The 27,547-nt window shown below is 38.8% G+C and overlaps 1 protein-coding gene across 5 annotated transcripts in view; it reads left to right on the top strand.

The window, feature by feature from the left end:
- rptor (regulatory associated protein of MTOR, complex 1) overlaps positions 1-27,547 on the top strand; it is a 219,666-nt gene that overhangs the window by 5,595 nt on the left and 186,524 nt on the right. For all 5 annotated transcript variants that reach the window (XM_034130268.1, XM_034130259.1, XM_034130240.1 and 2 more), the window contains exons 3-4: positions 14,957-15,059; positions 22,088-22,170. In XM_034130268.1, coding sequence (XP_033986159.1) covers positions 14,957-15,059; positions 22,088-22,170 — 186 coding nt within the window. The remainder of the gene's footprint in view (positions 1-14,956; positions 15,060-22,087; positions 22,171-27,547) is intronic.

The following is a 27,547-nucleotide window of genomic DNA, read 5'->3' as shown; positions in this document are numbered from 1 at the left end:
AAGCTATTCAGTAGTGTATGTGTGTGCAGTTGCAAGTGGGCACAGCTGTTTGGTTTCCTGCTCTGTGTGCAGCATTACCATGTGTACCTTTGCTGCACCTGCCAAGTGGAATCATGATAACAGGCTTCAGATATACTGTGTGAGCACCTATCAGTGTATTACAGTAGAGTCTAATGTCAGGGCTAACTTCAGATTACAAGTGGCACCTTTAAGGAAAACAAGGTGTCTTGATCGTTAATTAAAAAGCCATTAAAATGGCCCAGAACATTGTTTCTGACAGTGAGGAATGGCCTCAGAAGGAATTAAGATCAGAGGTGGAGCTTAAATGATCATGTTTTCTTTATTAAGCTGTCAGACCTGCAGTGTGAAGGTAAGGCCTTCATCAAGACAGGGAGGGAACCATCAGGATTAGGTTTGCATTGATTTTACATTACTTTGATTTGGTCCCTGTTAAGAAACTAAAAGACGATTTAAATTCAGTTAACAGATTTGTGGTAATAAGTGTTTTTTACTTCTCAGACTCACAGTGAACGTATTATATGACTTTTCCAAGACAGCAAAGCATCATGAACCCCGACCTGCTGAGATAAGATGATTGCAGCACAGGCCTTGACCAGTATTGATCCACAGCTGGTACACTTGTTTTTCTTTTGCTGGATACACAACTGACATTGTATGTTGTCACAAAAGCTGCCCTGGTTTTCTTCAGGTTGAAGTCAGTAGCACAAAGTGTATTTTTTGTTATTGGTGATAAAATGATTAAGACTTGTTTAAGGCTGCTGTATCAGTAGCAGCAGTATTGCCCTTTATGATCACTGTTCATGGGGTGTATTGGAAAGTTTTGCAGTGTCGGGCTTGGATTGTGTTTTCCAGTTGTGTCGCTCTGAGGGAATTAAAGTGCAGGTGATCTATCAGGGAAATGCTCCTTTAAACATTTCAGTTATAAAAAGATGCAACACATGACTGTTTACTTATGATCAGCCTTTAGAAAAAACACTATTTTGAAACAAAGTTGTCGGTTAACAATCGATGGTCGATCGTTCGGAGCGGTTTTTTACCTTGATGAGAAAATGTCTTAAGTATACAGGCAAAAGTATGCAAACACTAGTTTTGACTTGTCACATCAGGAAAGAGCAAGGTGTTATTCTGAATGCTGTGTTTCATTCAAAGATGGAATCTCCCCGTTGAAATGTCTGTAATAAGCTGAATAACTTTTGTGCAGAGGACATCACTTTGAGAGATTGTTTACTGCATTTAACTACAGAAAAAACGTGACATATCTTAACATTTATTGATTAAATAATAAACTTTACTTTTAGATGATGTGTGCTTCCATTGTTGTGGGACCTGAGACAACTGCGTCTTCATTAAATTGGGTTAGATGGTCTCTACCGAGTTTACTAGGGTTAGGGTTTATATGGCCTTTATGGAAGTGGTTACTGAAATACCTTTTGCATATTTAAATGTATTTTGCCACAGATGACCAGGGACAAGTTAAGACAAAGCTTTGCACAAAACACATGCATATGCCATTTCCCACACATAAACCAATCTCCAGACCAGGCGTTTGCAGTATTGTAAAAATTACTGCTCGGAATGAATAAAATGTAAGTCTACACAACGTTCTGTTAAATGTCAGTAAATGTCCTTCCTCTTCTTTTTGAAAGTGAAAACTGGGCGTGTGCACATTCGCCTAGTTCTGATTTATATTAAAAAAAAAACACGAATACAAGCATCCCTATTATTTACTTGAAAATAAAGTGAGAGGAAAACAATGCGTGTAAGAAAGAAATATGTTTTATCCATGAATCTACATAGTCAGGGGCGTCTGGCGCCATGCATTAAACATTATTTTGAATAAGTGAACTGCCTCAAAGCTGTTGACTTGATGAGAATTTTCTCTTGGTGCCTACTACGCTTCACAATCCCCTGAGGGTCTTAGCTCTATGACGTCAGAGGGGCATGACACAAACTCTGTGTGCAACCCTTTATAAACCCTGCCAGCATCTCCTGTCAGACATAGGAATCACGCCAAAGAGGCATATTTTAGAACTGTATACGTATGGGCGCTGTTCAGATTTTGAAGCGTGAAGGTGGATCAGAATTGCCAATAGAAAAATGGAAAGGATTTTGCCTCGGTGGCCTTTTTGTTGAGACAGGGAGATGCAAGAGGACAGTGGAGGGAATATAATAAAACTGAGGCAGCAGGAAGTACATCATGGCAGCCAGAAATGTGTCCAACTCTGTACAGTCAATGGAAATGACTAGGACTACTACATTTTTGTGACTGGAAGTAGCTTTGATCTCATTTGAACTTTAGTCTAGCAGACGGTCTACCACAAACATGCTACAGGGTTAATGATCTCGGGCTTGAATGTCTGTGAAGTTCTTAGAGCTGCATAATTAATAGTTCCTAAAATACAAATATTCATGTTGCTCAGTGAACACACTGAAGACACTCAGAAGAAGATGCATGTCAGCTAAAAATTAAATAAAATGCAGGCGAAACACATGGAAGTTTATCTCACAAAGACAATTTAAGGTGCTTAGTATACATAAATCTCACATTTTCAACACTAGAATAAGACACTGTTAATGCAGAACATGGACACTAAACAATTCAAAACTATCATTGTCTTCCATTACTGCCTATTAAATGACTAAATCAAATATATATCTATATCTAAACAATGTGCTGACAAAAAGTGAAAATCTGCGCTGCATCATTTAGATGAAAAAACAATTCTATGTACATGTCATATCATTAAAATGATCAAAGCATAAGATTCAAAACTGCATTATTTTTCTATCGGTTTTTATTGGAAGTAACGTTATCCCACTGAATCACACTGACATAACAAGGCTTTAATATAACTGATTCATCATGTCCTGCATGATATTCTTTTACAATCTTTCAGTTTTCCTCATCAGGCCAGTTGTTCCCTGAGGCCCACAGCAGGGCAGTACTTAACACAGTGATAGCACATTGTTGTTGAAGCACTTGCATCACAGTGTTGAATTGTTAAATTAGTTAAAAGCTTCGTGAAAATGGCCTACAGGTGTTCGCAAACCATTCTGATATTTTCAAGTTTTTCTTAAACTTGTTCTTTCAAAAAGAACTCCAGATTCATGACGAGTCTTTATGTTTTCTCATGTACCGGTTATCTTATAATAATCCCTAGGGATGCTCCGATCGCCAGAATCAGTATCGGCGGATACCGATCTCCGATCGAGTGGGTGGGGCCTATGGGGATCTTCCATTTAAAGTGATGTTTAAAACTCAGTTAATGGGGCTCATTCACTGGCGCTTCCACAAGCAACAACCAACATAATTATTACATTCAAATGAAGTACATTATTCAAGTTTACATTCACTTTGGATAATAACACGAGCGGAAGCGCTCTCTTTCCCTCTCTCCCCCTCTCTCCCCCTCTCTCTCTCTCCTGACAGCCCGTCAGTATCTCCTGCAGCTCACTGATCCAGTAATGAGCGACCCGACAGTGAAGAATAAATATATTTATAACTAGTTTAGCTTGTTCCAGAGGTAGATCAAATAGCTAAGTGTGTTAGGTCTAACTCTTAATGTGTGTTCTGCTCCGCTCACCGGTCCGTCACAGCGGGTGGAGCTGCAGGATTTCTGCTTCACACACACGTTGCATACCGCTATTTTATTGTCTTTTTCGGACACTTAAAATACTGCCAGACTAGTGAAGCCATTTTGGCGAGCTTGTTTTGCCGCGCACAGAGAAAAGTGTCATGTATTTTACGTCATGTGATCGGCTCTTCCGATCGGCATTTATAGAGAGCACCGATCGATCGGCAGAGAGTGAATATCGGCCGATATCGATCGGCGGCCGATCGATCGGAGCATCCAATGTCTTCGTAAATGGAAAATGCATGCAAAGTGAAACTAATTCACAAACACAAACATAAATTAAAAAAGGTGAAAGTGAAATTCTAAAGAGGTTGAAGCACAGGACTTATAAATATACTTTTAAGATGATTATATATGTACAAATATTACTGTTATTCAAATCCTACATTACACAAACATAGAAGTAAAGAAAAATGCAATAATCCATCATTTTGCACAAACATGCTAGGAGCTCTTTTCTTACCAATGAACACATTCAAAACATTGGTAAATGTCAGAGCATTTGTTAAAACTGATTGTATTTGAAGAATACATCTCTTCTTAAGAACAGCGGATGAATGAGACCCAATGTTCTCAACTGGGATTACAAAAATTGTACTTAGAGTTATTTGCCTTTTTTAACTTAGTTTTTCGACAAATCACTCTTGACTCTTGACAAGTTTTGTTATTTTTTGGCTTCTGTTTGAAAAATGATTTGAACTTACCCATAATAAGTTTATGTATGTTTTTTTAATCAGATGGGCATCAAACTACTGTTAATGACCTGTTGCTTGCACTAATCTGGACAGCTGTTGAACATGCACAATGATAATGAAATCTATAAGTCATCAATATCCAATCCCATTGTAAAAATGTGTAAACGAGACAGGAGGTCTGTGCTGCTTCATTGTCTGCATCATTAGTTTAATAGAATCAATGTGCTCAGTTCATTAGGCAGCATATAGACTTTCAGCCATGGGCATGAAAACAAATGCAAGGTCAAATAAATGATTACATGCTAGTGATTTTTAGATCAGGGTTGATTTATTGAACTGTCTTTAGAACAAAAGGCTAAATTAAACAAGCTCTTTAAGCGAGATACAAAAGAAAGGTATGACACTGAAAAGTGGAGATTTTCTTAAATTGAGGCCATTGGGAAACATTTGAATGATCTTCCTTTTGCTCTTTGTATCGGCGTAAAAGAGTGGTGCAGTGATGATTTATTTTTGTAGGCCGACCCAGAATAGACAATGGGATTTTGGAATATTGCAGAAAATAAGATCTGCACAAACACACGTTTATTACACGTTGTTCAGCAGGGTAATCTCAAGATATTGACACCACTTTTAAAATAGCTCAAGTGTAATGTTATCGCAGCAGTAAACACTTTATGTAATGATGTAAAGAATCTGAATCTCTTCCTGTGGACAGACGCATGTTCGATGGGATTTAGCCACTTGTTTAAAATACAATTTTTAAGGCCGATAAATCTTCAGACATTCACCAGTGGGGTATTTACTGACGTATTTAATGTCCTACAGCAAAACGTCAACAATCTTAAAAGTTTGTATTAAACCACGGACCTTTTATTTTGGGAATCTAACCAAAACCTCATTAAAACATTATCAATGTCTGGACAAGGGAACCCAGATGAGCTAAAATGCTAACCCATTTCCAGGTTTAGGATTCATTCCTGCACCACCCTATTAAGGGAAGGATAAGGGCAAAGTTACATGTGTGATAGCAGGTGAATTACCATTGTTTGCCGAGGCGATATTACCTCAGGCCAGTGGCCATTCGTGGCTTGAGCTCCACAGTTTTAACATTGTGATTGGGTCACACACATTGTACACTAAAATATGTTACTAAAAACATATGTGCTTGGCCTGCTAAAGCAACATTTGTGCTGAATGTGGTCAGTACCAAATCGAGTCAACTACGCAAATCTCTGCTCTTGTTCGAGGCTATGATGTGATCGTCAAAGTTCACTAAAGTTGAACTCCATGTGTTTCAAATGTTCTTTCTGTGAAGTGAAGAAAAGGCGACATATGACACTTTTTATTTTGCCGATGTTAATTGTGTTGGATTAATGTGCAGTAACACTCTGTGGCTTCTAGTAGAGATGTTGAAACTTTTGTAAGTGAACACCGTCTACTTAGTTACTTCTGGCTTTTAGGCAATGTCTAATATGGTCAAATGTTTTCTGCACGGTCTAATTATTTGTTTCTTAATGTTATTATTTGATCATAATGTTTTATTGTAGACCGTGTACATTGTCCTGGTTTATCCCTGTCACTTTAAAAGCTTTTTTAAACACAGTTCTATTTTGCTCATGGCTCAGGGGAACAGAACAGGAACCATTAATCCATCACTTCACTTTTTCCCACCAGGCATCGTTTTTTAGATTTGATGAGTCAAGTGCAGAGTTGCCTGGAGCACAGGGGAGATGTTTAAGAGCTTCTATGACGGAACAATCACAGTAAAAGTTTTTGATAATTTGCAAAGTTTTTTTGAGTTGTAATTATGTATTCTAATGGGTGTAACGATGTGAGAAAGGAGAAGTGTTGCCCTAGTTGTCCCTAAGTTTAAATGCTTGTGTAGACAGACGGCAAGTAACTACGTATTCAGTAAAGCGCACCGAAACATGTACACTAATATTTAAATATATCAAATACACACATTAATTGGTGCTTCTCGTACGTTCTGCTTTAGGCATGTTCTTTGTTTTTGTCTTTCGTCTGCAAATACCCAAATAACTAAAGGCAGTTGGAGGTTGCATAAAACAAAAAGTTTGTTGCAAAAAAACTCTTCCGTGATGAAAAAGAAAACAATGTACAATGTTACAATCTAAGCTTAATGAAACTACTGCTACTGATTATGTGATCAATTCCACATCACATATTGTTTTAAATAAACAAAAAAACACTTTCTGGGTTTTCAGCTGAAGTGTCCAATATCTAACCTGTTGCTGCTTGCTAGCTATAATACTCCTCAGAGGAGATCGATGCTCTCCACCTTTTTAATAACCTTCATTCATTGCAGGCCTAACAAATGGAATGGTCAGGGGCCATTGATCGCAGCAGTGAGCGCTGCTGGGGCATTATGGGAGTCTCTGAGGGGAGTAGAGGGGAATAGGCTGGGAAGTCCCCTGGAGTCCTGTGCAGTTATTAATGAGAGGACAGTGGCCACCAATTATATGCACATGCCCTCACAGGAAGACATGCACATACAGTATACGTGTCTCACTCCGTGTCCACTAACCGCCTCATTCTGTCCTCAGTCTATCACTTTTTATCACTGATAAGATTAATAGATTATTGGAAATCCATGTGGTCCAGCATACCGGTTTATAAAATCAGATAATCAGATTACTGCTAGCTGTCAAATTAACAGGCTGCTCTTGATAAAGAGATACTTGTTGTTGCTGAATATATATATATATATATATATATATATATATATATTATATAAACTATTCATTTCATTGATCATTAGCTGTTGAAAGTATGGAAATATATTCAAGTACCAAAGTATCAATTCAGTTTATTTTTTCCTTTCTCTATTTTTATTTTCTGTTTCAGCATATTTTTTTCCCCTTCATATCAGAATAAGAATCACGTACATTGTCAAGTAGGTCTACACATAAGGCATTTGCATTTTCTTATAATGGTGCATGTATAAGATTTGTAAAATAAATAGCATATACAACAACAATATCACATTATACCAGAATTGACGTGGGTTTAAGCAGTTCATTTATTTTGTCTGACAACAACAATAACGCTGTTGTTTTCACAGCTAATTAGCAAGACATGACTTGCAGAAAGTGAAAAGGTTAAGAAAGTTGACGGAGGAGTATAATGCATTTTATTTAGTATAAAACGCGCAACTGTCTTAAAACACTAATATTTGTGTGGGCTGAGAATACATTGACCCGAAGTACAAACTGGACATACTTGGGTCTAAGGTTGTCACAACACTTGATAGTACACATATGTCAGTGTTGTAGTCAAGTCACCAATTCACGAGTGCAAGTCCCTCTCGAGTCCACACTTTCCGAATCCGAGTCCAAGTCCGAGTCACCTAGGGAGAGTCGGAGTCGAGCCCGAGTCCAAGTCCGAGTCACCCAAGGAGTGTCCGAGTCGAGTCCGAGTCATCATTACCTGTGTTCGAGTCCAAGTCTGAGTCACAAGTCTTCATGTATTAATCCTAGTGGATATATGTGTTGAAATGTAGCTGCTCCTCTACATTGCTGTTATCCTGTCATGTTATATTAATCTGTCTATTGAACTGCTGTGAAGCCAGTTTGGCTACAAGTCTTGTATAAAAGGTCCTTTACAAATATAAAGATTATTATTATTATTATTATTATTATTATTATTATTATAGTGAATGTTTAAATTATATCAATACAGATGTATTTATTGATTAGATCACGTTACTCTGATGATAGTGTTCAAGACAGCCTACATGTCTGAACTCGATCCTTAGAGTAATGTGTTACGGTGTTATGTGTTGTCTTCAATCTTTTTTCCACATAACGAGCATTTTGCGCTGCTCTTTTCCAATGTGGAAGCAAAATCTGTGAAAGCACACAGCACGATGCGTGGTGTGTTTCTGGACATCTTTAGACTGGAATAGTGGGGGCGCGCCCAGTACGTGAACTCGCCTCGCAGGTGCACACGCAGGGACAGAGTACATCTCACTCGAGACAAAACTTGCTCGAGTCCAAGTCGGAGCGTCAATGTACAAGTCGAGTCCGAGTCATCGTGAGCGAGAATTAACGAGTCCTAGTTCGAGTCTGCGTCAATCAGTGCAAGAGTCCGAGTCGCGTCACGAGTCCAGGACTGAAGTACTCCATCTCTGATTGCCACCATTCAATAATAATATAAACGTTCTTGTTGTACACTTTTTTACAGTAATGGTTCAAGATAATCTCTCCACCAAACTACCCTTGTATTTCTTTGTGTATTTTATTTGCTGAAAAATAGACTAATTGCACAATAAACAAAGTTCATCAGGATTCTTTTCACATTTTCTGATATCACATTAAAATTGTCGTTGTAAATGCTTTAGGTTGTGATAATCATGTAGTAAATACTCTTATATGGTAAAAGCCCTACTTGGGTCACATGATTAACTCCCTCCGCTGATGTCATCTGCTCGAAAAAGCTAGTAATTGGCATTACATTGATTATTAATAATTAAGTAATTAATTCTTTTTTTAATTAACTATTTAATTATTTAATTATTAGTAATAATTACATTGGCATGCTTTTGCCCCAGTTGTTTTCTGCCTGCTTTCATATCCATTTTTCCATAAGGAAACTTAACAAAAAGGTCTAAGGTCTGAGCGTTTCCCCTAAGGTAGGAACTAATTCATTGCTGTGAGCCATGCACGTTATCCTTTACCAGCATTTGACCTTTTACCCAGCCAGCCTTTTCCAAACCTGGTTGATAGATGGTCTACTTGTTTTTGATTTCAATGTGTGAGGTGATATGTGAAATACACAAGCAGCTCAATCAATGACAATAATGTGGACCACATCTGTGTGCCGTTACGCTCCAACGCCGCGTTGCACTCCGATGAGGCGGAACAGAAAAACACTGTCCCTCATTCATCTGCATCATTCTTATGCAAATTCATATCAAATCCATTATAAATTGCTTCCGTTGGATGCCGCACAGGAACAAATAATATCATCAAGACTGTTTTATATTAGGATGGTATTTGTCCCGCCATCTTGAGCCACTTAATTCTAATCAACACCAACACTAGTATAGCCTCTTTACCACACTTTACCTCAGGTGATTTGGATTTATTTCTACAGCATCTCTGTATGTTGAGTAAAAAAAATATTGACTTGAAGAAATCAATCAATGTTTATTTATATATATATATATATATTTATAAATGAAATGATAGCTTACCATTTCCTCAAGGGAGTCAACAGATTTCTTTGACATTTACCTTACATAACAGTAATGTCTGCCTCTCTGGTCTTTGCATTAAAATGTATCATAAGTGTGCTGTCATTTCAGCTGTTATATTTTAAAGGGCTAACCTTCCCACTTGAGTCTGTGTCTTTGTAGTATTTTTTTCGATATACGTAAATGTATTTTCCGAGGATATTGGTATAGATATTTTGCAACCCCTGCTGAGTTTATAGATAGAAAACAAGCACATTGTCTTTTTATTTTTTTCAAATGACAGATTTTCTTGTGTATTGTGTGCAATACCGAAGTTCTCTTCTGAGTTTACATGGAATAAATACATATGGTTTATCCCAAGTGCTTAACCAGCAGCAGGGCCACCCTTTGCATGCCTAACATCTTCAATCTTCATTGAGTTTTCTGTCACTGAGGTCCTGAGCTGTGTGTCAGGGGACATTAGATCCTTCTTGAAGAAAACCCTCCATTTCTTTGAAGGCTGAAGGAAGGGAAAATCTTTACAGAAGGTCCCATGAAACCTCACTGAGTTTTAGATGTGGGGACTAGGGAGGCCATTGTTGGCGTTTAGCCTATTTCTAAAGTTCATTAAACAACTCCTGAGCCATCATTCGATTTAAAGATATCTTTAGAGATCCATAACTTGGTAAGAGACAGCTGAATCTCAGGCATCCCCTGATTTTGAGTTGATGCGAGGGCTATATCAATTATATGGAGATATTATTCATGTACCTTCATATTGCTTATTGTTTTGGATTCATTGTTTTCACAGGTGTATGTCTTTCTCATACCACATCTTCTTCAGCTGGTTGAGTATGAGCATGTATTCGTTGGATTGCCAAAACATGTAATATGGATGTTCATGTCTCATGATAAATTGTAATAACTTTGGTGATCCCCCCACTTTTCATCTAGGACCACTATAAGGTCATCATACCTTTTTAAGCATCGAAATGTTAACATTGTCATTGTAAGGATGCCGACATCTTTTAGCATAAAAAAGCCCTGCTAGCATCACAGTTGTTTGCGATGTGTGTGTGTGTGTGTGTGTGTGTGTGTGTGTGTGTGTGTGTGTGTGTGTGTGTGTGTGTGTGTGTGTGTGTGTGTGTGTGTGTGTGTGTGTGTGTGTGTGTGTGTGTGTGTGTGTGTGTGTGTGTGTGTGTGTGTGTGTGTGTGTGTGTGTGTGTGTGTGTGTGTGTGTGTGTGTGTGTGTGTGTGTGTGTGTGTGTGTGTGTGTGTGTGTGTGTGTGTGTGTGTGTGTGTGTGTGTGTGTGTGTGTGTGTGTGTGTGTGTGTGTGTGTGTGTGTGTGTGTGTGTGTGTGTGTGTGTGTGTGTGTGTGTGTGTGTGTGTGTGTGTGTGTGTTGTGTGTGTGTGTGTTGTGTGTGTGTGTTTTGACATTATTCAGCACTTTGGGGTTTCATGTTGGCAGTGCAGCTCTAGGGATGGCAATGTTTGTCTGTCTTTCATTTTTGTCAAGAAAGAAACATATTGCAGAACTATTATATTGATTGCCCTTTTTGTGATCTCCTTACCGGTCAAAGGTTTCACTTCGGGAATATATAAACTTGATGGACTAATACAATCATTTTGAACCGGGGCGGTGAGGAGGAACAGAGAGCAGATGATGGTGATCGCTGTAGTTTTCCTGCTGCCTTCACAATCTTTACACAATTATTTATCGTCTTCATATAGCGAGAAGGCGTTCATACTCTGCAATCCAAGACTTCATTTTTTAATCCACCAAAAACCTGACATGACGCTAACGCAAGTTTTTCTAAAACATAGATCCATGTGTGTCTCTGAGCCGCAGCGACACCAGACTGATTCAGAGCGGGTCATTCTATCTTCTGATTCTGGGACTGGTGTTGCTTGTGTTGGTGGATAGACTGCTCAGTTTTTGGTGTCGCTCTGCCGCTGTCACATCTGTTCCTTGATCTCTGTGTCACCGACCAATTTGCTTTTTTGTGTGACAGACTTTACACACAGCGTGCGTCTAGTCCAGTCCGTGCTTCCCATTGAGTTCTTAAAATCCATAATGTGCCCAGAGGTCCGCTTTCAAAATACTACGTGCGTTCTTTATTACTTGTTGTTGATTTTCGCCTCCCTCCACCATATTTGTGCTAGCCCCGGTTTCCCACAATTTAATGCAACGTTGCTACCAGGAAGTTATTTTTGAACTATAGAACTTTATTGTAAAGCCCTCAGTTTTTGAATTAAGGAATGAACCTTGATGTTTATGTGCCTTGTTATAATGTATTAATATAATTGTTCAATAAAGTAAAAAAAGAAAACGTTATTGTCCAGCTGCGGCCGGAAAATCAAGAAGCAACGTTACTACGCTATAATCAATTATCTTCTGTGACGATATCGATTCAGAATCGTCCTCGTCCACATCGCGATGCATCTTAGAAACTATTAACACCCCTAATAAGTATAGTTCTTTGCATGTCTTTGTAACAAGCAGACATACAGCTATAGTAATGTCTTTATTGACCTTTTTTAACCGAAAATCCTCAAAATTCTATTTAATTAATCATTATTTTCTTTTTATACCACCGTCTGTCCTTTTATTGATCCCTTGATTTGACCAGATTTCGATAAAACTGTTACCAAAGAGCAGCGAAAACGCATTGAGACCTTTTTAAAGAACCCTGCATGTAGCTGACCTACAGATAATTGGAGCCAAGGGGACATGCAGGGCCTGAAGTTCATCCGTCGGTCTCAGAGTAAACACTACCAGACTTTGATTCACAAATTCACAGTGATGCAACAGTGACGGGTCAGCTCAGGTCAAGCAGTGCCATCAACAAACAGTATCCTGCTGGGGCCAAAAGTGGCAGAGAGGAGAAATTGAGGCACCGGTAATCCACTGAGTTACCTTTTACAACAAACTAAACCAAAAATCTGAACCTAAAGAATATCTCTATACTTTATTACAACATATGTCCTACTTTATTTTAAAGAAAACAATGCTAGAAGACGATATATTGTCACTATTGTACATTTTTGGGTGTTAAGACTCATAGATGTGTTCAGAAAATGTGTTCATGTCTAAATAAGAAATGTCGGGAAATAATTGATTTGACTTTGGAAATATGACATTGACTGTAGGCAGTATGTATTTTAACTCATTCTACAATGGTTTTATTTTATTTTGACTAAACTGAGCGCGATGGCAGTAAAGAAGACTATATAAAGTACAGGGGTTGTTCAGTGATTCTATTTCTAAATGAGTATCTGTATGTAAAATAGGACAAATATAGTTTTTGTTAAAGTACGATCCAGGAAGTCCAGTTTGTGGAGCAAATACTATAATTACTCCAAAGCTGTTTATAATACTCTGAGGCAAGGTTATAAACTCTGGAGAGTTTTCTCAGCAGCAATTATTGTATCCTTTGTTGCGACAATTCCCATGTTTACATTAGAAATACACAGTTCAAATTGCGAAGTACTCTTCGAGGGATTTGGTCTTGTATTTTCAAATCGCCAACCTCGATCTATGCTGGATGATGTCACGTTGTATCAAAGGTTGCGACAGACTTCTGCATGGACACCCACGCCATGTTGCCTAACTGTCCTCATTCAAGTCGCGTGTGTGGTTGTGGTTGTCAGGACTTGCCATATGACTCATAAATTGATGGTTTTATTTCAGATGTAATGTTTGTCCTTCATCCCAGTTTCAGTGGTCTTCTGTGTCATGGGTCATTAACTTGTCTGGTTTTAGTCGGTTATGCTTCTACTCTCTTCATTTTATTTAAAGACAGGACTTTTCTAGGGATGTACAATTAAATAAATATGATCAATTGTGAAATTGACGTTAAAATGCGTAGAAAGCCACCAGGACTTGTACAGTCAATGCATTAAATTGAAGGTGAAGAAGAACCTTATTTAAAGGCTCTCTTTTTTTATCCAAAGATTTCAAACCAACATAAAAGTGAAAGCAGCGATCCGTGTTTTTTTATGTAAAAGTGCAATAAAAATACTTTATAGCTTAAATTAGGGAATAATTGTGATAAATAATTGTGATCTCAATATTAATCCAAACAATCTTAATCATAATTTTCGCTGTAATCGTGCTGCCTGTGACTTCGGTGTAATCTGCAACTTTTTGCGTTAAATTCATATCATCAGGTATTCATACCAGACGCAAATCTGGCCTGCTGTCCCTTTTTATGAACGTCAACTCCTCTGTCTCACTCTTGGAAATCTGTCTCTCTAGAAAAAGTTTGATTGGTTTTGCAAAATGTAATAATACACATATGTAACACAACACATGATAAACAATGCAGGATGATGCAAAAAACCCTTGGGCTTATTTAAAGCCTCTACCTAAATACTGTTAAAAATCACAACACATGATCAATATACTAACACTTGCTTAAATTAAATTAAAATGGCAAAATGGCTATACTGACCAAAACATTTATATTAAAATAGAAATGCCACCAGAGATTCATGCTCGCAGCCTGACAGACTTTTGGACTGCAGGTGAGCCTCCTAATTGGAACAACACCAGCCTCAGTGTTAGACATAATGGCATCTCTGCACCAGATTGGGAAGGGAAGACAGTGACTCCTTTTCTCTGTAACTACTGTTGAGTGTCCCCGAGGCGAGTCACTTGACCTTTTTACGACTCACAGGAGCTTCAGTGGCCAGCAGCAGCAGAGTGTGGTTATACAATGAATACAAGCATGTGTGCTCAGCCTAGTTCCTCAGATGAATAACATATTCAATGTTGTTTTGATACAAATTGAGAATGATTTGATTGGTCTGGAGAGGTGGGAGAAGTACTCAGATCTTGTACTTAAGTAGAAGTACCAGAGTGTAGGAATACTCTGTTATAAGTATTGCTATCAAAAATGTTACTGAAGTAAGAGTACAAAAGTATTAGCATCAAAATATATTTAAAGAAGTAAAAGTAGTCATTGTGCAGATTGGTCCATTTCAGAATAATATGATGTGTTTTATAATGATTGATCATTAAAGTGTTATCAAAGCTGGTAAAGGTGCAGCTAGTTTGAATGACTTTGTATACTGCAGGGTAGCTTGTGGATTTACTCCAGGTGGAACTAAAGTCTGATTTAACACTTGATTATATTTCACATCATTCATCCACATCTGTAAAGTAACAAATGGTATGAAATAAATGTAGTGGAGTAAAAATACCCGATTTACCTTTGAATTGGAGTGGGGTAGAAGTACAAATTATTCAAAAAAATTAAATACTCAAGTAAAGTACAAGTACATTAACATTTTACGTAAGTACGGTACTTGAGTAAAAGTACTTAGTTACTATCCATCACTGCTGGTGTGTTTCTATTAGCTCATAGATGAATGATGTGATGACCATGTTGTGTTTCTCCTCCCTCAGATGAAGACTGTGAGTGTGGCGCTGGTGTTGTGTCTCAACGTGGGAGTGGACCCTCCTGATGTGGTCAAGACCTCCCCCTGCGCCCGGCTGGAGTGCTGGATAGGTGAGCACACACACTCAGCAACATGACATGCCAAGCACTCAAACACAACGCAAAGTGTGAGGGATGATAAAGTGGGTTCTCCTTAAATACGATGTGTACATTCTGTGCTGTCTGATGCCTTTCTCAGGATTTGACACTACATTACATTTTATTGAACTGACTTTTTTTTTTATCCCAGGTGACTCGGAATCTGTACAATTTGCCATGGAGATACAACATCAAAATAGCTTTCAAGTATATGAGCTTTCAATAAGCCAGACCATTTTAAGTGCTAGATACAGAAATTAGAGGTTTGAGTTGCATTTATGATGCAATTGTTATAAGGGAGAATACATAAACTCACTGTAGAAAATCATGTGAAAAGATAGCACCACTTTGTTTAAAAATGTCACAACTCTTATGCTTTACACTCATTGTAGTATCTTCGATGTTCTACATGAGGACGTATACATTCGTACTCAATGATCATCAATCAATTTCATCAGCTGTAACACTGTGCTTGTTGTTGGTTCATTTGTTAATAAATATAGGATTAAAGGAATCTCAATGTGTAGCACTGGCTCCAAGTCAACATTAAACTACTTCCTGTGTCACCCTAGGCATTAGGGAACTGTACTTTTTTAAAAAATTTTTTAGTCAGTTTATTGAACATGCCAGAAACAAAACATACAACAATAATAATAATATATATATATATATCATTTTTTTTCTTGTTTCTTCTAACTCATAATAATTATAACAAAGTACAAAAAAAATAAAAATAATACAAAATAAAAAGATAAAAAAAATAACAATAATTCTCAATTACCACTTGGTGCATTTTTTTTATATGAGTAACAAAATCCACAAATGAACTCTATCCATCATTTTTCTCAATCAACTTTAGTGTGGTGGCTATAGATATGTCCCAGCGATGGTTGGTCCAGTATACTGGTATTGGAACAACTCTATTTTAAAGCCCCACTAGCATTACTGTAGTATCTTATCTTATCTTGTTTGACATCACCCTGAAACACTGAAACACTCGTCTTTGAATGTATACATCAAATCAAATCAAGTTTTATTTATAAAGCACATTTAAAAGCGATTTTTGGTCGAGCCAAAGTGCTGTACATATAATAAAAACACATTACTACAATCACAATAAAAGACAATAAATTACAACAGATATATAAAAAACACAGGGAAAAGTCAGGAGTCGTGCTCCGCTCTGACTAGAAGGCCAGGGAGAAGAAGTGTGTCTTAAGAGTAGATTTAAAAATCTACTCTTAAGAGAGAGAGGGCGCGCATCGGTACCACGGATTGTTGTTTGATTGAGGCTGATAACTACAGCTTTCGGGACTCGTGACTCGACTCGGACTCGACTCGGACTCACGCACTGATTGACGCGACTCGGACTCGTGAATTCTCGCGTACGACGACTTGGACTCCGACTCGTGAATTTTTCTTTCCCCCCACAATGACTCGGACTCGACTTGTACATTGACACTCCGACTTGGACTCGGACTCAATCTAATTGTGGTGTGTAAGAAGGAAAGGCAAAAATGCAACCACTCTCCTTTAGGTGTCTGAGTGGTCCATCTTACCCGAAGGCAGGGCCGGCCCTAGGCGGTCGCCTAGGGCGCCAGATCTGGAGGGGCGCTGCGCTGGGAGATCTTTTTTTTTTTAAATTAAAATTATTATAATTTTTTTTTATTCTGCCTAATTTTCTGCCCTTGATGTAATACATTTACATTAATAATTGAATAAAGTAAACACCCTTTGCACCCCGGGCCGGCAACATTTTGCATTTGCCCTGTACGATGGGCGCTGTAAGTGATGAAAGTGGGGGATGTTGACTTATCAGGTGCCTGCAGCTCACAGCCAAAGTGCGAGCGAGCCTCCGAGCGAGCAAGAGAGAGAGGGCGCGCATCGGTACCGCGGATTGTTGTTGGATTGAGGCTGATAACTACAGCTTCCGTGACTCGACTCGGACTAACGCACTGATTGACGCGACTTGGACTCGGACTCGTGAATTCTCGCGTACGGTGACTTGGACTCGGACTCGTGAATTTTTCCCCCCACAATGACTCGGACTTGACTTGTACATTGACACTCCGACTTGGACTCGGACTCAAGCAAGTTTTCTCTGGAGTCTCATGTCCTCTATCCTGGCGTGTGCACCGGCGAGGCGAGTTCACGTACTGGGCCCCGCTATTCCAGTCTAAAGATGTCTAGAGACACACCCTGCATCGTGCTGTGTGCTTTCACACATTCTGCTTCCACATTGGAAAAGAGCAGCGCAAAATGCTCGTTATGTGGAAAAAAGATTGACGAGAAGGCTCCGTAACACATTACTCTAAACATCGAGTTCAGACATATAGACTGTCTTGAACACTATCGTCAGAGTAACGTGATCTAATCAATAAATAAAGATTTAGCCGATAACACGAAAGCACATGGCTACTTAACATGCAGAATGTCCATTTTGCATGCTAAGTAGCCATGTGCTTTCTGGGGCTTAGTCTTTATTGATAGAATTTATGCATTTACTATAATAATTGTAGTATATGTTAATTTATTCGTCATCTATCCGTCATTATACATGTGTTTACACTGCTCCGTTGCCCATTGACTTCCGGTAAAAGTTCCTTCAAAAATAAGAGTCCCAATCTTATTACTATCAAAATAAAAGTGCAAAACGAAAACTTTACCATAAGAAAATATTGGCATACAAATATAATCACTTCTCTAAAAGGTAACTCATTTTAAATATAGTTGACAAAAAAAAATCTTCACGGGGGTGCATGCCCCCGGACCCCCCTAGAGGAGGTGAGGTCCACCCCCAAATAAAGCAGGTTAAAATAATTAAATTGAATACATTTTCTTTTAGTAAACACTGAAAACGGGTCCCACAGACCCAAACAGCACACAAAGGTTAAAGGTAAGCATATAATAATGTTAAAATGTGCTAAATATATACACTGCAAAAAACAGCTCTCATATAGCTCTCATTCTAAAAAAGGTTGGAGACACCTGTTATAGAATGATACATTTGACAATTTTAAGCTTGGCCTACCATTTTATTGGAGCGATGAGGAACAGTGGGGAATGACAGAAAAAGTTTGAGAACCACTGCTTTAGTCTAAGTTATCTCAGTGGGTCTCAAACGGTTTGGTCACAATTTATGTAAACAAGTATTTCCAAGGCACACCTTTATAATTATTAGGATAAATAACAACAGGTTTGAAATCATTCCAATGTATACTATAGGACAGGCATCCTCAAAGTCCGGACTCCGATCCGGACCGAACCACAACTGTCTCTGGACTCTGAGCAAATTATACTTTTCATATGTATTATCTGTATTATCTGTGTTATCTGCGAGACATCGCCACAACGCAACGAGTCAACGAGTCAACATTCTCCGCTATGTCCACTGCAAACAGCGCTCTGCATGTACGACTGTTCCACTGTCTGTGTGTGTCTGTCAACGCATTGGTCCAATCACATTCAGCATCCCGTCAGCGGTTCTTTCCCCCACCAACAGTCTGCGAATCAGAGGCACAGTAGGGCGGGTCTTCGCGGAATGCGGGTGGGAAAAATGCGTGTGTGTTTAAAAAAAACAAACAGTCAGAGCGAGAGTTAACAGCTCATCTAGTTGCATCTGTACTGTAGCTAGTAGCCTAGTTTCACCTACCGGGGTGGCATGGGGTGGCAACTGCCACCCTAAAAATAGGCCTTGCCACCCCAGTTGGCAGCTTTGTTTTGAAAGAAAAGTTGTGGCTCATCGGACACTGAAGTGATGGAGACCATGTTTGAAGGCAAACAAAAAGAGGAAATAACAGGTCAAATCAAGCAAATCCCCCTCTCAGATTCCACAGCAACCAGAAGAACATAAATACTGGCTGGTGATTTGATTAATCAGCTTTGTGATGGAATAAAAAATGCACAGTGCATTTCCTTAGCTGTGGATGAGTCCACTGACAATGCTCAGTTGCTGGTGTTTGTGAGTTTTTATGATGAGGCAAAGGGGGAGTTTGTTGAAGATGTGTTGTGTTTTTTTGGACCTTTAAGATTTGTATTTGAGTACCCCTGCTATAGGACAATAACCAAAAATATCGTTTAAAACTGGAGATATAAAAAAAAATGCATGAATAAATAAATGTTAACTAGGTAAAATAAGATATGAATGAACAACAAAAATAAAATACGTTACATTTATTTGTTATTGGCTATCTACCATAGCCAATAACAAATAAATGTAACGTATTTTATTTTTGTTTTTTTCCAAATCATAATCTCGCCTAGGGCACCAAAATGTCTAGCACCGGCCCTGCCCGAAGGAAAACAATATCAGGCATGCCAAGTGTCAACATGTAGGGACTGGACCAACAGCCTGTAAGTGTTTAACACAACAGAAAAGCCATGGGTCAAAAGGTAATTACGTAGTGGTAAGCCATACAAGGATAGTGACAACTCCAAAAAGTTTAGCTTTGACTTTGTAGCATTTCATCTTCCTGTCGTCCTCGGGTCCAATTTGACCGTTTCTAAAAAAAAATGTTTAATGTCAGAATAAGGGGCTATTTCATCGAATTCCTTAAAAATAACATGGATAGTTCCACACTACGTTCTTCACAGGAAAAGATTATAATCATTAGATTCAACATTTGAAATGTTTTCACAACAGAATCATGACAACATTTAGACATATACCAGTGATAGTCAAGATATTTTCATCTGATATTTACTATATTTGAATGAAGTCAAGTTATGAATAATTGTCTTTAAAGGAAGTATATTGACCATAAAGTTGGGTTAAAAGGTCAAACCTAAACTGCTGAAACCCCCCCCCCCCCCCCCCCCACCTGAACCAAACCAAATGACACGAACAACAGAAGAAGAAACGTCTCCATCGAGAGCGAACCTCCAAACCATTTCTTAGCTCCGCTGAGACTTCCTGACTGTGTGAAGTGAGGAGAGCACATTAAAGGGAGAACACGGTTAAATACAATTTCTGAAACTTCCTGCCCGGGACACTGACACTGTGCAGACCTGCCACTCAGTTTTTGAGACAGTGTTTTGGAATATTAAAAAGTAAAGGCAGAGTTGAGGTCTTTAAATACAACAGGTGTTTGATGTATGACAATTGCAGCGTCTAGCTGCTTAAAAATGACTGACATCTGCATTTCATTGAGCATGGTGTGTGTGGTGGGCACCTTTCCAATTACACAATAGCCATTTGATTTACAGAACAAAAACTTTGTTGATCCCAAAAACACTTAAATGCTGCATTTCTTTTGGTTTATCTTACTCATTGTACTCCTGTATTTCCTCTGCACTGGCTCCCTATGGAACACAGAATATAATTGAAAGGTCTTCTTCTCGCCTACAAAGTCCTTAATGGCCAGGCACCATCATATCTTAAAGAGCTCATAATATAAGCTCTTTACGCTTACAGTCTCTAAAAGTACAATGGGAGCCAGAGCCAAGCTACCTTTCTGTGGGATCAGCTCCTGGTATGGAGGCAGACACCGTCTCCATATTTAGGAGCAGGCTTAAGACTTTCATAAAACTTATAGTTAGGGCTGGCTCAGGCTTGCTGAGTTGAGTCTTTCACCTCTCTTGTCCTACTTCTGTTTTTCTCTATTGTATACAGTGCTTTCCCATAGATGCATGTTACTCAGCATCCGGGCCGTCATCCCCAGAGTTTTAGTTATTGTAGTTTTTCTGTCTCTCACCTGGCAGGTGACCACTGACCAGTATTCAAGTCTTTATCATGGGGGTGGCTGTGGTAGGTGCCGTGGTCCTCCTGCCGGGTCCATGGGTTTCTGCCCCCACAAACCGGAAGCTGGTCCCACAGAAGAGGAGCTGGAGAGCTGAAGCCTCTGGCTCCCATTGTACTTTTGGAGACTCTAGGAACCACTAATAACCTTGCATAAAGCATATCAGTATCTCCTGCAGGCTTGCAATACATCTTCTCTGCCTGCTGAGCGCAATTGTAGCCGTCTTCAATCTATATTTTGCTATTCTTCATGCCATATTGATTTACTCTAATCAATATTTAAACCTGAGGTGCTGCTGCTTTTTCTTTTCCATACTCTGCTTTTATTATAACAGTAAAATCCTTTGATGCTGCAATCATTACTAACCTCTGCCATTATGCAGGAAAGTGTCTCTGCCTGTGAAATGAATCTGCTTGTTTGGTAGGGATGTGTATTGGTAACATGTGATTTATATCATGATACACGGGTTATCATTTAATTAGTGCTGTCAACCGACAATTAAAATCTATGACTGATCATGATCAATCACAAGTTTGAAATACTAGTATTAACTTGTATTTTAGGGGGAGATAAACATCCTCGCTGCTATTACGGGAACAACCTTTGCTAAAACTTGGTTATGTGATAAATCTGGGTTAATTGAGTAATTTAGGGTTTTCCTTAATCAAATTTAGAAAAGCTGTCATAGTATACAGAACACACACCAATAAGCATTAAATATGAATTACTATTACTTATGCCATCAGTAAATTGGGATCTGCAAATACATTTTTTTGCAGTACATAAAATTGCAGTACTTGAACGCCTATTATTTTTGATTAACGCATTTTATTGGATATTATAGAGAGCCTGTTTAATGTGAATAATAGATTTCCTGGAGATTTTCTTGCTTCAGGTTTGATTTCTGCCTTTCTTGGATGTTCTTAAAACAAAATCCAATGTTCACCACTTAATGATACATACAGTAAAGCAAATACATCAGCAGTATTTTTTAGATCGTTTCAGAGGTTCATCGTTTGTTTCATTTTACCAATACTCTTATATTTCAACATTCGGCTGGTGCAGCAGTATAAAGCTGAATCATTTAGATAAGCTGCAACTTTAATGGCAAAATAAAGCATCACCAAGACCACGCTACTCCTGTAAGCATTTACATCAGAAACAACATGCATCTCTTCCAGGTGTTTGGTTCAGATTGAGTGTGTGACTTTGACCCGTTTGCTTTGTGTGAATTCATGTTTTTACTCTGTGTTTTCTTGCCAGACCCTCTGTCCATGAGTCCACAGAAGGCCCTGGAGACCATAGGGGCCAATCTGCAGAAGCAATATGAAAACTGGCAACCGAGGGTGAGTGGGTTTATTCAATTATTTTGAATGTTCTTATTATGACACAATGACCGCATACTTATTGACACCACCTAAGGATACATACAGAGTCAAAGCAAATAAGCCTTCCAAGAAAAACTAAGAAATTAAATGATATGAATCATTAGCAATCCAACACACTATTAAAGTTTGTTTCTTTGGCATCAATTAAGCCTTTCAATTTAAAAAAAATATATGTTTCAGATTCTTTTGTGTCGATGTTTTCAGATTAGTCAGCGAATGAGTGTGTTTGAGGTTCAAGCCAAGTCCACGAACCATATACATGTTGGACACACTACTACTATAGTAGTAATTAGTTGGGGCTTTTGACACAATGGCATTTATTGATTTTTCCCATGATTTCTCTGGGTATCACTTTCAAGATATCAGTTTCTTCTCTCTGATGGTTTCAAGTTCTGAATGTGAAGAATCTAAAATGTGCATGCCTGGCAGACAAAACATTGTGATGAGACTGAAAGAAAGGACGGTTACTGCAGCTGTCATGGTTACTGTGGCTTTTGGTTATCATGGATATGGGACTTTGGATTTATTATATATATCCCATCGTGTCAGGCCTAATAGACCATCTGTATGCATGTATGCCGACAAAAACACATGCTTTAGAGAGTAATTCATATTTTTGTATGTGTTCTTGTAAATTCAAGTGTTACAAGTTTATGTGCGTACATGCATTCCTATCAGTGCCAGCAGTGGTAGTTCTGGTAGTTCAAATATGTAAATCTGCTCGGCTTCTAGCTGAAAGCAAGCTCAGTGTTTTCCTAGAGGCTCCTCAGTCTGTTGTTCATGAGAAGCACCTCCGGTTTTCCAGCATCAAGCCTTAGGGCTTGAGCATATGGCAAGGGCAGACCCCCACCTTCTTAAAAATACTTGTGTAAGAATTCCCCACCCAAAGATCTGTATGACGTCCACCAAATGTGGTACTCTGAACCTCGTGAGCAAACATTTCCTGAAAGCTAAGATCACGATTGACATGTTTGGTGCAGCTCTAAAGAAACGGTGCAGGCCATGGAAGCGTTTTTAGTTCGTAATAAATGGGTATGTATATATAAAATAGGAATATGTTAGTACTCCAAATGGCCTTATATTTTTTTCTCTGTCATTATGCCTTTGCATTTTCTGAGTGAACTTACACGCTTGCTAGCTTGCTAAATTGTTAGCCTTCGTGGCTTCTAAACCGGCAGAACAATTTGGCCGCGTTATTCTACCGACGTACAACTTGAAGGCCAAGCATGTCGTGTGCACAACTTCCCAATATGTAACAACAAGCTGACAGGTTCCATTGAAAGGCAGCATTAGATGGCACTTTCATTACAAAATCAGATGTCACTGTAACGATGCATCTGGACTAGAGTCAAATGTATGCTAGCAGAATTAAAAAAAAGCGTTTCAGACCTCCATTAATTTGTCTCTTTCATGTCACTGATGTGCTTCGATTTCAAGATTGAACAGACACTGCAGCAGGTGCAACAATATAAGGCTACTTGATTCAAATAACCTGCCAATTTGACAGCAAATTAAAGCATGAAACGTGTATGTATTTTCAGAGTGCCCACTGTGTTCATTGTGTCACAGTATATGGAGCTCTGCCCTTTAATGTCCACGGACACACCAGCAGCTTCTGCTCTGCCCGCTAATTATTGTCCACTCTTTTACTAAATCAGGACCTGTTCATCTGACTTTTGTTCTTACTTGATGAAACTTGAAATATAATGAAGTTCAATACTTACTTGTATTTTAGGTGATCTTAAGGTGATCTTAAGGTGATCTTATGTTTCTTGTAGGCATTTATAAGTTGGATATCAAATGCACTAGTAGATGAATTTGACGACACTTAATTGTGGTGCATACCATGTTTGACTCGTTCCTATATATCTTTCTGTACTCTTTGCTCTGTGAAATACTGTATGTGTCCTTTGGGAAGTTAAAGAGAAAAAAATAATCAAACACTTGCAATATGATCCGAGGGTTTGGGCTGTGTTGCATTGGCAGATATTGGATTTGAATTGCATTTCAAACCACCTGTGAATACGTCTTGAATCCGGTCAGAAAGCATTGGATGTCTTCTTGTTTTTCCCCTTTTTGTAGCAAATGTCTGTTTCGTATAAGATTAGTCGAAAAAGTAAGATTTCAGCTGTCTGTTAACCTCAGAGTGAAAGTTGAGGAAGATGGACGATTGTTTGTATGCCAGGTGGAGAGGCTAAGCTGAAAGAGACGAGGGGGAAACAAAGAGGACAGCTTGTTGTGTCTCTTAGCCACAAAAAACATCTTTAAATGATGATGTAAAATAAGATGTGGCTGTTGGTGAGATAGTTAACCTGAGGAAAGAGGAGATGGAGGAAGATGTGTCTCTGGAGAGGGCAGCTAAAGGAATGTATGCTCGGCCTCTGGAGGTCAGCAGCAAATGGCGGTAGGAGTGCAGGAGGAGGAGTGGGAGGGTGAGAAAGCTGTTCGTTCTTTTTTCCAACCAGCAGACTCACAGCTCCACACCGCAGAGCAGTGTTCGCCAACACACCTTACATAAACTCATGACAAAGCAATCAATTTCGCGGCGGCTATACACCTGCTTTGTCACTGCGCCATAAATCTTCCAATAAGTTGGTTTCAGATGGGCAGAGTTGGTAAAAATTTGAACTTAAAACAAATCTAAAATCAATGATGTCACATTTCCCTTGTGCTGGTATGCAGTCGAGCTGCCCAGAGAGTTTGTGGCTGCCAACCTGCCGTCACGAATCCATTTCTCTGTTTGCTTCCGTGCTCTTACATTAGCTCTCATGGACGGAGAGAAAAGCAAACACAGTCTTGGCTGCTGCCCACTCACTCTATCCTCCAACACTACATCACTGTAAAAAACTCTTTCTATCTGACCTTTTTCAACATCTTTTCCACATCAGAGTGATCTTTCTTTCAATCAAGGCTCTCGTGCCCATCTGCACTTTGCCTCTTCATGTTTGCACCGATCCTTTTTGCCCGTGTGTATTCAGCTTTGGATAAATGATATTTCGAAGCCTTTCTGCCTCTCGTTGGCTCGGAGCTGAGAACTCTCATGCAGATTATCCAACTAACTGTCCAGCAGCATATGTGATACGACCGGACTTCAGTTAGCGCAGTGAACCAGACACACCTCATCTACATAACACCTCAATATTTGTACCTGTGTTTTGACCTCAGGGAAGTTACATTATTGGTGCAAATCACAGCCTTAGATGGTAATGTTATCAGGCTTTTGGCCATAAAACAATATTAGTACATCAATACATGCTGTATTTGGATATGGAGGTAGATTTGTCTCAATATTACTTGTGTGGACAGATTGTCAATCCGTGTTAACACCTTTACAAATGCAAACTAAAGATTTGTGAAATCAAAAGAATATTATTTACAAGTTAATGAAAAGCATCTGTAAATATCCATAACATTTACATCTTTCGATCAGGTAGTTGTGAATACTTATTTCTACTCTCTAGATTCCATGAGATGTGTTTTCTGTGTTAGCCTAAGCATGCTAGCATAGACAATGGCTGGATGTATTCCCCTTTATATACTCACATCGCATTAGTTTTTAACTTAGGTGTTTGTTGTCTCCTCGTGTTTCTTTTTACATTATGGACTGTTTTAGCTGGAGTGCGTCTGGATTTTCTTCCAGCCTCGGTGTCCGTTTGCCCCATAATGGCCCCCAAATGCATCCAGTGTCTCGTTGATAAACTGATAATAGGCATCATATTCCATTTAAGGGGCAGTGATGTGTACGTGGTTGCATTAGAGTTTCCAAGGTGTGAATTCAGCTGAATGATTTACAACAACAGTAGGATATCACACATGCACTCATTTGTAAAATAACTTGTGATAGACTTTGCCTTGTCTAACATTCATTTTGAGTATATTGAATCTTTCGTTTTTTGTGTCAAACATAGGGGTGTAACGGTTCACAGAATTCACGGTTCGGTACGTATCTCGGTTTGGGGGTCACGGTTCGGTACGGGTTCGGTACAACAAGAAAAAGCAAAAAAAAGTCCCAAATGCATAATTCCAGGTTTGGTGTTATTTATTTTTGAACAGTAGTGCAAGTTTAAGTATACAAATAAGGAACTCTAACATTTTGAATAATTAACTGTATTACACAGTGAAAAACAAACCACAAACAGTAGATGGCCATATTATCTATAATGGCTGATGTCAAACAAAAAGGTTTCATTAAGCTGTAAAACTAAAAAGAATGTTTTGAAAATATTACAAAATAAATAATAAGAAAGTGTTTCCAGGGCGCATTGCCGTCGAAATATGCCAATAGCTTCCGTTATTTATTTTGGTCTCTCGGCTTTCATGTCTATTGGCTTCTTAAAAACAGCGGGGATAAGCTGTTGAACTGCTGTTGTCTTTCGCCGGGCTCCGGTGATTGGCAAATCTGGATGATGCCTTCTGATATGATTTAGCATGTTTGGCGTGTGTTACCATTAGCATACCGCACCGCTGTCAAACAACGCCGACACACCGTCCTCGTCCGATCCACCACCCACACTCCATCGTTATTGTAGTCCACAGGGAACCCGAAATGTTCCAACACAGCTGATTTAAACGAGGCAGGTGGGTCTTCTAGCTCCTGTGTGTTATCTGAAATCACCATACTAACTTTTTTCTTTTCTTGTATTTTGTTTGTTTTGTTGTGTTTTCTTCTTGTTCTTCATATATATCTCTCCGGTTAGTCCACCAGCAGATGAAAAACACCCACCTCTCCGCCTCTTCCAAGGGACGAGGGAACCGTGCGGCAGAGTTTCCGATAACATTTTTTTTCGCCGGTCAAGATGTCCGTTAAAGTTTAAATCTTCCGTACAAAATTAGAAAGTGCCGGTCAGAGGTCTTCTTTGTTATTTATTGAGCTTTATTACATGGCTTAGTTGAATACTCGATTCTGATTGGTCAATTAATGTAAATTCAAATCAATACATACAACTATTTTTTAAATCAATAAAATCATTTTCTAAATCCATAAAAGCATTTCAATTAATATTGGGAGTCATATCGTTACTTTGTTGAGAATGTGGCCATGTAATAAATAATAATAATACATTTTATTTTTAGGCGCCTTTCATGACACCCAAGGACACCGTACAATTAGTTAAAAAATAAATAAAACGCTAATAGGCAACAAAACATGATAAAAACACAAACAGGAAATCATGGAGGAGACAGTCAAGTGGACACAAATGAAACATATAATGGGGAGCACTACAGTGAGTAGGCAGATCTAAACAGGTGGGTTTTTAATTGGGATATGAATATGGTGATTGTGTCTGACTGTCGGATGTGCGGGGGGAGGGAGTTCCAGAGTCTGGGAGCAGTG

Source organism: Trematomus bernacchii, unplaced genomic scaffold, assembly GCF_902827165.1.
Source record: "Trematomus bernacchii unplaced genomic scaffold, fTreBer1.1, whole genome shotgun sequence".
Lineage (NCBI taxonomy): Eukaryota > Metazoa > Chordata > Actinopteri > Perciformes > Nototheniidae > Trematomus > Trematomus bernacchii.
This window is presented reverse-complemented; position numbering and strand designations above follow the sequence as displayed.